Source organism: Lepus europaeus, chromosome 17 (genome assembly GCF_033115175.1).
Source record: "Lepus europaeus isolate LE1 chromosome 17, mLepTim1.pri, whole genome shotgun sequence".
Taxonomy (NCBI): domain Eukaryota; kingdom Metazoa; phylum Chordata; class Mammalia; order Lagomorpha; family Leporidae; genus Lepus; species Lepus europaeus.
The window spans coordinates 866,908-879,670 of record NC_084843.1 but is presented as its reverse complement, the minus strand read 5'-3'; the positions used below and the strand labels follow the sequence as shown (position 1 = coordinate 879,670).

Sequence of the window (12,763 nt, the reverse complement as noted above, 5' to 3'; positions counted from 1 at the left end):
CGTGTCTCCTGGCCCAGCCCCACGCCCGCGTGGTGTTTGTCCAGGGCCGAGGTTGTATTTCACCCCTTATAATGAGACCAAGAACAAAGTACTGTCTCCGAGTGCTTGTGGCCACTGGGTACCTGGAGTGTCTCTCGCCATCCATCCCAAGCCAGGTGGAGGAGGGGGTGGTTCTACCCCAGGGGGGAACTGAGCCCTGAGGCCTCGCCTCATGGAGCTGGGGACCCCCGACTAGTGCTTACAGCCCAGCTCCCCGTGTGTCCCTCGGGAATTCGCACGGACCCCTGAGCTACATCTGCTGCCCGAAGCCTCCAGCCCTGCCTGTCCTGTCTGTGGTCACTCGGGGTTTCTTGTCAGAAACAAGACAAACTCTTCTCTCTCTCTCTCTCTCTCCTTCCGTTCCTCCACCCTCCCCTCCCTTTCAGTTTCTATTTTTGTTCTTATTTTTCTCCCTAGCGTTCATTCTCTGGTCATAGTGCATCTCGGCACCCCGAGGCGGTGAGTATTTCACTGGCAGAGCCTTCCGGGGAGGGTCTGCTCTCTGCTGGAGGAGCAGGGGCCACCCCAGGGGTGCCCTTCCAGAGCCACAAGTCCCGCCCTAGAGTCAGATCAGTCTCCCCCTGAGGGCCGCAAGGTGCAGCTGCCCCCACGGGGGAGGAAGCAGAAGGGGCCCCCAGGTAGCACTGGGCATGAGAAACATGCTGTGAACCAGAGTCAAGGACTTCTCTTTTCAGTCTCGGTGGCTCCGTGGCCGGCAGTGCTGGGCAAGTTTGTGTCATGGCTTTCCTATGGTCGGGAGGGCCTGGCGCTGCCGACAGTGACTGCGCTGGCCTGGAGGGCCCCAGCCCTACCTGCAGACCAGGGCACACAGACAAGAGGGCCCAGGATGGAGCCTGCAGATGCCCCAAGGGAGCACTTCCTGTAGGCACCGGTCACCTTCCCTGCAGCGCCTCGTCCCCGCGGCCGAGCCGGTGCGGCCCCCTGACTTCTGTTCTCTGGGTCTCTGTACTTCCAGCTTCCCGAGGAGCCAGGCCCCTTTGCCCCAGCGGGACCAGAACCGGGTGCGATGTCGCCTCTCACCCTCGAAGACTCACGAGGACTTGGTCCCTGCGCACCTGTGCTATGGAGGACGAGGGGAAAGAGGCATCTGGGGTGGCCCTGAGTGGTCTGAGTGCCCCTGAGTCAGGGCTGCTCCCCCCTGGGAACGAGCCGGAATAAGGACTAGTTCTGCCACCAGGAGCCTCTGTGGGAGAGGCCTGGCCCTGGCTGCTGGACTCTGGGGGCCTCCTGCCCGCCAGCAGCCCCCTTCCCGGTGTGGTGCTCCCTGCCAAGCAGGGGCGAGCACCGCCTCAGCAGGAGCCTAAGCCCAGGGCCAGGCCGGCCCTCTTGGTCCTCACAGTAACTGCCGCGTGTCTGCAGGGAGGTGCGGGAGCTACGCCGGCTCCTCGGGGACGAGACGAGGGCTGTGCCCTCAGAGATGACCCCCACTCGGGAGCGAGGAGGGTTCCCTGTGGCACTGTGGGTCACCGGATGACGCTGTGACTCACACGCTGGAGTCCTGGGCACCGACCGGCCGGCAGAGCCGTGCCCGCCCTTGTTCTGCTGTATCGTCGCCACCACGGGGGCAGGCGAGTGCCACCCCACCCGAGACAGGAAGGCAGACACCCTGTCCCGGACACTGGCCAGGGTCATGTGGGCCTGCAGGAGGAAGCGGCGGCAAGATGACGGGGTGAGGCGGGCCAGCGCCAGCGGGGAGAGGCCCCCCCAGAGCCTGGGCACAACAGGGCAACCCCAGAAACCACAGGCCCTGAAAGCGCCCTGGCGGGTGACAGCCAGAGTGCCCACCGCTGGCCCGTCCCGAGCCTCTGCACGCGAGGAGCAGCACCCAGCTGAGAGGCACAGATGCACCTGCACTTGCGCGGCCGTGAGAAGGAGCCGGGTCCACGCAGCTTTGGGTAAGGAGTGGCGTCCGTCCACCTTCCTCCTCGTTGGGTGGCCCCGGGGCTGGCACACCACCTCCAGGCCTGCTGATCCTGCAGTCCGGTGCTGCCCTATCTGATACGGGCCCAGGGAGCCTGGGTGCCTACTCAGAGCAGCTGGAGGGGGCTGCACACCTGCGGCTCCACCTGCCGACCCACACTGAGCCTGAGCTCAGACCCTGGACACCTGTGAGTGTCCTTTGGGGAACTGCCCTGAGCTTGTCTCTCCTCCAGGACCGGCCATTTCTAGCAACTTCCATCTGCATGGCTCTGGCCCCTTCCCCCCTCTGCCGAGAACCTCCCCGTGGTGTCCTGTGGTTTTGAGCCCCCCAGGTAGTAGGGGCTTCCCCAGGGTCAGGGGCCCTCAGCTACAGTTAGCACAAAACCAGCCATTTCCCCCTGAAGCACACCTGGTGTGTGAAGTCAGGGCAGGTGCTCGTAACGGGGTGGCTTAGGGGTCCTGGGCACAGGGGAGAGACCTGGCCCGGGCCAGGGGCCTCATGGGGAGAGGAGACAAGAGACTTCTTGAAGCCCCCCTGAGGCCTCTGTCCCTTCTGTCTGAGGGGTGGAGCATCTGATTGACGTGTGCCCCCTCTGCAGAACACTGCCGGGTCAGCTTTCCAGGCCCACTCACCCACTTAGGGGAGGGGCGGAGGGGTGTGAGGTCGTCTGCGCTGCCCTCTTCAGGGGTACAGGTGCAGAAGGGGCCTGGGCATGTGCGGGTCAGCATAGAGGTCCCAGGAGCCCCGGAGTGGAAGAGGGACCTCCACGGCGGGGCAGCAGGCTGCCCTGTGAGGCTCTCTCCTGCCTCTGCACGGCCACAGCCTGGGGGCATCCCGTGGGTATGGGAGGAACCCCTGCTGGGGGGTGGGGGTGCACAGCATGTGGGGGCAGGAGCTGGGTGCACCAGCACTGCGGGGACACGGAACAGCCCCCTCAGTGTCACAGATGAGTGTCCCCCCACCTGCGGAAAAGGAGAGACCCCTTCTGACCCAGTAAGACTGGTCAGTCCTTGTTCCTGTGAAGGCTCTTGGCACGCGCCTGGCCTGGTGCCTGTGGTGCCCACTGCCCATGTCCAGCTGCACTGTGTCTGCCTGCTCCACGGGTGTGTGCGTGTTCTGTGTCTGCTCTTGAGTGTATCTGCTCTGTGTGTCCTCTGTTCCTGTGTGTTGTCTGCCCTGTGTGTTCTGTGTGTGTCTGTTCCACGTGTGTGCATGTTCTGTGTTTGTCTGCTATGTGTGTGTGTTCTGTGTTTGCTCCATGTGTGTGCGTGTTCTGTGTCTGTCTGCCCCATGCGTGTGTGTGTTCTGTGTCATGTATGTGTGTGTTCTGTGTCTGCTCCATGTGTGTGCGTGTTCTATGTCCTGTATGTGTGCGTGTTCTGTGTTCTGTGTGTGCGCATGTTCTGTGTTTGTCTGCTATGTGTGTGTGTTCTATGTGTGTGTGTGTTCTGTCCTGTATGTGTGCGTGTTCTGTGTCTGCCCCATGTGTGTGTGTGTGTGTGCTGTCTGCCCCATGTGTGTGTGTTCTGTGTCTGCCTGCCCCATGTGTGTGTACTGTGTCTGCCCCGTGTGTGTGTTCTGTCTGCTCCATGTGTGTGCGTGTTCTGTGTCCTGTTTGTGTGCATGTTCTGTGTCCTGTATGTGTGCGTGTTCTGTGTCTGTCCTATATGTGTGTGTGTTCTGTGTCTGTCTTCCTCGTGTGTGTGTGTGTGTGTGTTCTGTGTGTCTGCCCCATGTTTGTGTGCATGTTCTGGTCTGCTCCATGTGTGTGAGTGTTCTGTGTCTGTCTGCCCCATGTGTGTGTTCTGTGTCCTGTATGTGTGCGTGTTCTGTGTCTGTCCTATATGTGTGTGTGTTCTGTGTGTCTGCCCCATGTGTGTGCATGTTCTGTGTCTGCTCCGTGTGTGCGTGTTCTGTGTCTGTCTGCCCCGTGTGTGTGTGTTCTGTGTCTGTCTGCCCCGTGTGTGCGTGTTCTGTGTCTGTCTTGTATGTGTGAGTGTTCTGTGTCTGTCTGCCCCATGTGTGCGTGTTCTGTGTCTGTCTTGTATGTGTGCGTGTTCTGTGTCTGTCTGCCCCGTGTGTGCGTGTTCTGTGTCTGTCTTGTATGTGTGCGTGTTCTGTGTCTGTCTTGTATGTGTGAGTGTTCTGTGTCTGTCTGCCCCATGTGTGCGTGTTCTGTGTCTTGTATGTGTGCGTGTTCTGTGTCTGTCTTGTATGTGTGTGTGTTCTGTGTCTGTCTGCCCCATGTGTGCGTGTTCTGTGTCTGTCTTGTATGTGTGCGTGTTCTGTGTCTGTCTTGTATGTGTGTGTGTTCTGTGTCTGTCTGCCCCACGTGTGTGTGTTCTGTGTCTGTCTGCCCCGTGTGTGCGTGTTCTGTGTCTGTCTTGTATGTGTGCGTGTTCTGTGTCTGTCTGCTCCGTGTGTGTGCGTGTTCTGTGTCTGTCTGCCCCGTGTGTGCGTGTTCTGTGTCTGTCTGCCCCGTGTGTGAGTGCTCTGTGTCTGTCTGTCCCGTATGTGTGCATATTCTGTCTTCCGTGTATCGCCTGCTCCATGTCTTGCTCTGGTGGGACCCTCAGCAGGGAATGAGGCTGAGGACAGGAGCAAGTGTTCTGTTGTTGAATTCTCTTTACAAGTGGGATTTCCTGAGTGAGGGGTCTGGAGACATGTGGTTTGTTTGCCCCATGGAGGGTGGGCAGGGGTGGGCACCCCAGGGATGCTCAGTGAGCTCCTCCCCCACAAGGCTCTGGGACTCCAGGATGGCATCTGTAGCAATGGGAAAGGAGGGAGCCAGCCGCTCCTGCCTGCTCAGAAGGGGCCACGGGCCGCGTCCTCCACCACCTTGTCATGGTCTGGGTGCCCCTTCTTAGGGCTGTGTCTTGCATAATGATGCTGTCGCTACAGGGAGTGTGGACCCCAATGTAAGGGGGTGTCTGGCGCGGCGCCGTCCTGGACGTGCACAGAGATGGCCACAAGAGGGCGCAGCAGCCCAGCAGGCCCTCCCGGATGTGGCGTCCTGTCTCCCCGGCCTTCAGGGCTGCCTTGCCGAGGAGTTCGGTCCTGAGCTCTCCGTGGCTATGCTCAGTGTGTGCAGGAGCTGTGGGAGCTGGCTCTGTGATTGCCTGGGGGTGGGGAGCAGTCACAGCCTGGGATGCTTGAGCTGCAGGTTAGCCCTGTGCAGCGCGGTGACCCCTGCTTCTGTGGGGCTGTGTGCCAGGACAGCAGGGTGGCCCTGCCCCTCTACTGCGTCCCTCAGCCCCTGGTGGCCAGGGGCTCCCTCCCCGAGTGCAGGTGGGTAGACTGCCCAGGGTGTGGAAGGCTACTCCATACCTGAGCCCTGGGCAAGTCCCACACATGGAAGGGAGCCAGGGCCAGGTCAGAGGACTGGGGACACAGGGAGGGGCCTGGACCGTGGCAGCCGTGAGGACCTGGGCATGATGGATGACTTCCTGGGTGGAGATTCCGTGGGCCCTGGACCCAGTGGTGGCTTGCACCGTGCCCTCCCCCTCGGTGCTCCCCTGCGTGGCCACACTGTCATCAGAGCAGGGGTCCCAGAGGAGCCCAGCTGTGCTTTGTGCCCACAGCTGCAGGGCACGGGGTAGGCACAACACAGGGCAGCCCAGGGCCGGGTCGGACGCTCTCAGTCACAGGATAAGCTCGTTGTCCCCTGAGCAGCCCCAGCGCCTCAGGATCGAGGGAGAACTCCAGACACCAGCTGCAGTAGGAAGAACTGTGAGAGGCCGACTTCCTCCACCAGGTGGACGGCCAGAGAGGGTCGTTACGGCCCAGTGCTGACCTCCAGCCGGGCGGTGGCGGAGGCCTGTCCCTGGCAGCCCCAGGAGCCCAGGCTCCGGCTGTGTGGTGCCGGTGCCCCTTGGTGTGTGCTCAGTCGAGTGAGAGGAGGATGTGACACCTGCTGGGCGCCCGGGCTGTGGCCACAAGGACGGCAGCTGTGATCTGACCTGGGGGGTCTCCCCAGCGTTCTGTGCTCTCCCCCAGCCTGGGTGCGAAAGAGGTCAGCTGTGACTGGCATCTGAGCCAGCACGGAGCACGGGGGCTCTTGTGCCGGGAACCCCACCCTCATTGTGAGTGGCCCCTCAGGGAGGGGCTGGCAGCCCGCTGCCATGTCTGAGCAAGCATCTCCTTCCACCCAAATTAGCTTCTTAAAATCTTTTTATTTCTGAATCCATTTAGTTGCAAAGATAGTACAGGCGTTCTTGTGCGCCCCTCCCCCGGCTCCCTGCTGCCGGCATCTGGCACTCCCCCTCCCCCTCCTGGCACAGGCCCCTCCCTGTGCCCAGGCCCCAGGGCATGTTCTGTCTCATGTCTCAGTCCCTACTGTCGCGGGTGCTGGGGCCTTTGTCCTTCTTCATCCTTTTTTTTTTTTTTTTTTTTTGAGATTAATTTATTTACTTGAAAGTCAGTGTTACACAGAGAGAGAGGCAGGGAGAGAGAGGTTTTCCATCCACTGGTTCACTCCCCAGTTGGCCACAGCGGCTGGAGCTGGGCTGATCTGAAGCCAGGAGCCAGGAGCTTCTGGGTCTCCCTTGTGGGTATAGGGGCCCAAGCACTTGGGCCATCTTCCACTGCTTTCCTAGGCCATAGCAGATAGTTGGATTGGAAGAGGAGCAGCCAGGACTAGAACCGGTGCCCATATGGGATGCCAGCACTGCAGTTGGCGGCTTTACCTGCTACGCCACAGCACCGGCCCCTCTTCGTCCTTCTTGACCCGGGCGCGTGACCAGAACTGGCCGAGGCTTTTGCCTCCCAGGTTGAGCTGCCCGCTGTGCTCTGGGGTCCCACTGAGGCTGTGGGAAATGCCCGTGGGACCTTGTGTCACAGCAGGTGTCCCCAGGCACCCTGTTTTACTGCTGTGACCTCAGTCTTGGCCATTTTGGGGGTGGTGCCTGTCTGCTCTGACTAGGAGGTGGCCTTTGTGAGTCGAGTGGACGAGGGGCGGTACCTGGGCTGCTCAGGTGTCCTGTTTCTGCTAACTGCCGCCTGCGCCCCCTCCCTCCCCTCCCTCCCCTCCCTTCCCAGGCCTCCCTGCCGCTGCGGCTGTGCTGCTCCTGCTCTTCCTGGTCCTTAGTGAGATGTCTGTAAAGACGCTCTCTCCTCTCCGTCCCTCTATCCAGTGCGTCCTGTCCACATGGGCTCGTAGCTCTTAGCTCATAATCCAGAATCGTCAGCAATTATTTTCTTGCTCAAGTGGCTCCAGCTGAAGCCATTGAGTGGGCTGGCCTCTGTGTCCATTCAGTGTACCTACTTTTTTTTTTTTTAAAGAGATTTATTTATTTATTTGAAAGGCAGAGTAGAAGGAGAGACAGAGGAGAGATCTTCCATCCACTGATTCACTCCTCCGATGGCCAGGATGGCCAGGGCTGGGCCAGGCCGGAGCCAGGAGCTTCTTCAGGTTTCCAGGTGGATGCACGGGCCCAAGCACTTGGCCGTCCTCTGCTGCCTCCCCAGGCCACAGCAGGGAGCTGGATCAGAAGTGGAGCAGCCAGACAAGGGGCCTAAGTTGGCTGCTGCAGGTGGCGGTTAAACTCCCCCCTCTTTTACTCTGTCGCCACAAGGTGTCCCAGGCTCCTGTGTGTTGTCCCTGCTCCGGCTCTGGAGCCAACCGTTCCTCTTGTCGGAGGCTGATGTTTAGGAAGCCGCTGTCTGTCCTCCGTGTGTCCAGCAGTGCTGGAGTGAGTTTGCTTCTGACCCCGAGAGGGAGCTCCGAAGTGCATGCGTGTGCAAAGCCTCTGCAAAACTGCTCCCATCCGTCTGTCTATCTGTCTGCCATCATCTGTCCGTCTAGCCATCCGCCCGTCATCTGTCTGCCGTCGTCTGTCCGTCTGACCATCCGCCCGTCATCTGTCTGCCGTCGTCTGTCCGTCTGACCATCCGCCCGTCATCTGTCTGCCGTCGTCTGTCCGTCTGACCATCCGCCCGTCATCTGTCTGCCGTCGTCTGTCCGTCTGACCATCCGCCCGTCATCTGTCTGCCGTCGTCTGTCCGTCTGACCATCCGCCCGTCATCTGTCTGCCGTCGTCTGTCCGTCTGACCATCCGCCCGTCATCTGTCTGCCGTCGTCTGTCCGTCTGACCATCCGCCCGTCATCTGTCTGCCGTCGTCTGTCCGTCTGACCATCCGCCCGTCATCTGTCTGCCGTCGTCTGTCCGTCTGACCATCCGCCCGTCATCTGTCTGCCGTCGTCTGTCCGTCTGACCATCCGCCCGTCATCTGTCTGCCGTCGTCTGTCCGTCTGACCATCCGCCCGTCATCTGTCTGCCGTCGTCTGTCCGTCTGACCATCCGCCCGTCATCTGTCTGCCGTCGTCTGTCCGTCTGACCATCCGCCCGTCATCTGTCTGCCGTCGTCTGTCCGTCTGACCATCCGCCCGTCATCTGTCTGCCGTCGTCTGTCCGTCTGACCATCCGCCCGTCATCTGTCTGCCGTCGTCTGTCCGTCTGACCATCCGCCCGTCATCTGTCTGCCGTCGTCTGTCCGTCTGACCATCCGCCCGTCATCTGTCTGCCGTCGTCTGTCCGTCTGACCATCCGCCCGTCATCTGTCTGCCGCCGTCTGTCCGTCTGACCATCCGCCCGTCATCTGTCTGCCGTCGTCTGTCCGTCTGACCATCCGCCCGTCTGCCCTCCCTCCCTCTCCTCTCCCCACCCCATCACAAGACCGTGAGTTCCTGTTTGCCCAATCGTAAGTCAAGGATGCTGAGCTCAGTCCCTCCTCCACTTCTGCCCATTTGTCACTTTTCTCTCTGGCAGGGGGTCATGTGGCTGTCACAGTCTATTTGCATATTTGCCCCGCCTTGTTAGGACACGCACTGTTGTTGCAGCACTGCTAACCCACACCTGCAAGGAACAGACACCCTCCCCAGAGTGCAGTGCTGGCCTGTACTTGCAGCATCCAGATGAGCACATGCTGTTTTCCAAAATCACTGAGCTTAGTTACTGTCTCTTCCCCGCCGCAGGTGTTTATGGCATTGATTTGTCACCAGTTAGGATCCTGTGTTAGAGCTGTTGTTCCCAGGTTTCTCTGCTGTGGGTGTTGTACAGTGTGTGCAGTGGGTGTGCTGTGTGTGTGCAGCTGTGTGGAGTGTATGTACAGTGTGTGTGCAGCTGTGTGCCGTGTGTGTGTGCTGTGTGGTGCGGTGTGTGGTACAGCTGTGTGTAGTCTGTGCGGCTGTGTGCCGTGTGTGTGTGGTGTGGTGCAGTGTGTGGTACAGCTGTGTGTAGTCTGTGCGGCTGTGTGCCGTGTGTGTGTGGTGTGTGCCGTGTGGTGCAGTGTGTGGTACAGCTGTGTGTAGTCTGTGCGGCTGTGTGCCGTGTGTGTGTGGTGTGTGCCGTGTGGTGCAGTGTGTGGTACAGCTGTGTGTAGTCTGTGTGCGGCTGTGTGCCGTGTGTGTGTGGTGTGTGCCGTGTGGTGTGGCGTGTGTAGTTTGTGTGCAGTGTATGTGCGGAGTGTGCGCCGTGGGGGCAGTGCGTGTGCAGCTGTGTCTCTGGGTTTGTGCTGCGAGCTTGCTTCCCTTCCACAGCCGCAGCACCAGTCAAGCAGCCCCGTGCCCCGGGGACGGGAGACACTGGCGCGGTTTCCGGGGACTGGCAGTTGGGAGCAGGAGTGCTGCAAATGTCCCCGTGAGTGTGAATTTTCACCTCATGGGTAGAACGAGGGCTGCTGGATCCAGGGTGAGTGTCGTCCACAGTGGCTGTGCTGTTGCATTCCCATCGCCAGCCTGGAGTTCCTGTGCTGCCGGTCTTGGTGCTGGTTTGTGGGGTTTGTTCCCTGCCTGCAGGGGTGCGGCGGTGTCTGCTGTGGCTTTGACCTTGCGCCTCGCAGACGGCCCCGGGGACACGGGGCTGCGAGTCCTTCCTGGTGGAGGGCGATCGGAGCCCCCGCCCCTCTCGCTGGGGCCTTTGTCCTTGTGTTCTGAGGCTGCTTCCTCCGCGCTGACACGTGTTCGTCAGGTGCACGGCACCAAGGGGCTCTCTCCAGCCTCATTCCTCTTCCTGTTATTTTAAGAACGTCTTCTGGGAGCAGGAGTTCTCCAGCCCAGTGAAGCCCGTTTTGATTTTTTAATGACTGCTTGTCGGTACTAGAACAAAGGAAATAACGGCACGACTCGAGTCACAGACGCTCCTCCCCGTCTCCCTAGAAGTTTTTGGCTTTTGTCTTACACCTAAAGCGCTGATGACGCATCTCGACGTTTCTGCCGTGGGGCACAGCGTGGGTTGCAGCGTTTATGTGGGTGCCTGGCCCCTGCCCTTGCTGGTCAGATCCCCTTCTGCTGGCTGAACCCAGCGCCAGCTTCGAGGCCAGCTCGCTCTGGCCGGCATGGCTGGGCCCCTGCCCCCTGCTCCTGCTGCTGGCCGCCTCCAGCAGTGAGCCAGGCACTGCCGGTCCCCATCTGGGCCTGGGGGAGGGGCAGGCTGGGTCTCCAGGGACCTTGCCTCTTCCAGCTGGGTTCTGGACGCGTGAGAAGTGTTAAATTGGCTGTCAGCACACTTGGATTTACGGCCCATCGCAGAGCGGGCGTCTGAATGCCAATGAGCTGCACTGCCCCGGGCTTGGTCACAGACGACATCCACTGTGGCAGCCCAGACAGCGCGGCTGCACGGCGGCTTTGGGGCCAGAGACGTGCTGCCCTCGCTCAGCGTGCACCCCACTTGGTGAGCACAGGGCAGGACCAGCAGGGACCTCTGTATCGGAACCGAAGCACAGTTCTCTGTACTGCATCTGTGTGTGTGTGGAAGGGATCGAAATGGGAGCTGTTTGGAAACCGTGCCCCCCACATGGGGCTGTGTCTGAGCTCATGACACATGTGTGCCTCCTGGGGGGCACACATGGGCCACCTGTCATCCGAGCATCTGGGCAAGGAGCCTGAGATGGTAGGGGTCTCCTAGGTGCTCCCCAAGGAGCTGCCCCTGGACCACCAGTCCAGCCGGGGCCACGTCGTCAGCCTGGGCTCAGGGAGAGGCCGAGTCCACAGACAGCACACGTTCATCTGATGGGGAAGAGGAGCTGCACCTGTCTGTCGTGTGCAGCTGTCGTCACTGGCCTGGGGGCCCATGCTGGCGCTCTCCCCCCTCCCCAGGTCCTGAATGGCTTTCTTGAAGCACAGAGTTACCTTCATTCTGGTTGTGGGGCTGCCTCCTGCTGGCCCATGGCCTCCAAACATCCCCCTCTGTCATTTCGTCCCTTTGCCCTGTGACCTCCACAGATGCAGCTCCCACAGCTGGGGGCACTGTTTGGGGAGACACAGATGTTCCCGAGAGGTGTGGCTTCTACTGGCTGTCAGTGTTTGTTTAAAAGAAGCTAGGGGACGAGCTTTCTGTACTTGCTGTCACCGTGCTGAGATATACTGGACACTCGTCCACTTGTCCACTGGTGCGACCTGGGACTCACTGGGGGACGCCAGGTCCACCCAGGGGCTGGCTTTCATGAGTGGTGCTTCCTGAACATTCTCCTAAGGTCTCCAAGGCACCAGCAGGTGCAGGAGCTGCTCCTGGTGCCCCAACGCCAGCGTCTGCTTTAGAGGCACGGCCACTCTGGCTGCAGAGCTGTGACTGTTCCTTGTTGAGAGTCTTCCTGTTTCCCCTGTGGCACAGCCGCTTCTCGGCTGCTGGCAGTGAATCACTCAGAAACTGCGTCGCTAGCTGGACACCAGGGTCTCCCCTCCCCCGTGTGCTGCCCCCTCTCTAATGTATTCTTTTCATCCAGGCTTAACGGCCTGGGGGCCAGCTGTCTCCGTAACCATCTCTGTTGAAGCAATAATGGGTTCTTTTACTAGCCTGTCTGTGAAGCCATTAATAAGATGTCATTTTCCAAGAAGATGGCCCGGCACCCCCACCCAGGGCTGAGCAGCTGCTGTGACCCAGATGGGAGGCAGGCACACGGTGTGTGCACCAGGGCCTCTGCATTGCTGGGGGTGTGGGCGCAGGTGTACACGTGTGTGTCTACACCTGTGCATTGGGCCTTGGACCACATGTATCTGCATTTGGTCATGTGCACTGTACATGTGCAGTGTGCATGTGACCATAGCTGTGTGGTCACATTACATATGAGCACACCCATGTAGTCATGTTCAGTGCACGTGTGTGAACGCACATGTGATCACACGCAATGTACACATGTGTGGGTATACCTGTGTTCTCACGTGTGTACATGTACCCATGTGTACCCGTGTAGTAACTTGCAGCATACATGTGTGTGAGTGCAGCCATGGTCACATGTGTACATTTGTGCCCCCATGTGGTCATGTGCAGTGTACATGTGTGTTCTTGTGTAGTCACATGTACATGTATGAGAGGGCACCCATGCATGGTCACACGTACATGTGGGTGAGTGCACCCATGTGTCACATCTGTTGCATGTGGGGCCTTGGCCCACAGGTGTCCTGGCCTCCTCCCCGGCCCTGTGGACAGCCCAGCAGAGCTTCCTTGGGGCTCTGCAGCAGGCTTGACTGCCCCGATCATTCCTTTCTCATATGTGGGGGCGGGGCAGGGCTGTGGTCTTCCTGCCCGTGGGGGCCAGGCTGGGTGGGGGTCACAGGACAGATTGAGGGATTTGGAGCTTTTCTCTGGGAACCCCCGCCCAGCATGTTCACCCTGGGGCCAATCCTGCAAACAGACTTCCTGCACCTCCCAGGGCCCTGCCTCCATCCGGGTCGGGACCGGAGGAGAGCCCACCCTGCCCCCTGCAGCTGACCAGCCGAGCAGGGCTGGGGCCTGAGCAGATTGCGCTCAGCCCTGGCAGCAGGGAGGGGCCCGAGCCCCTGTCTTC

General features: G+C 60.2%; 1 protein-coding gene across 1 annotated transcript in view; it reads left to right on the top strand.

The window, feature by feature from the left end:
• JAKMIP3 (Janus kinase and microtubule interacting protein 3) overlaps positions 1 to 1,072 on the top strand; it is a 55,550-nt gene extending 54,478 nt beyond the window's left edge. The window contains exons 21-22 of the mRNA XM_062214034.1: positions 426 to 498; positions 1,016 to 1,072. Coding sequence (XP_062070018.1) covers positions 426 to 476 — 51 coding nt within the window. The 3' untranslated portion in view covers positions 477 to 498; positions 1,016 to 1,072. The remainder of the gene's footprint in view (positions 1 to 425; positions 499 to 1,015) is intronic.
• Positions 1,073 to 12,763: the final 11,691 nt, after the last annotated feature.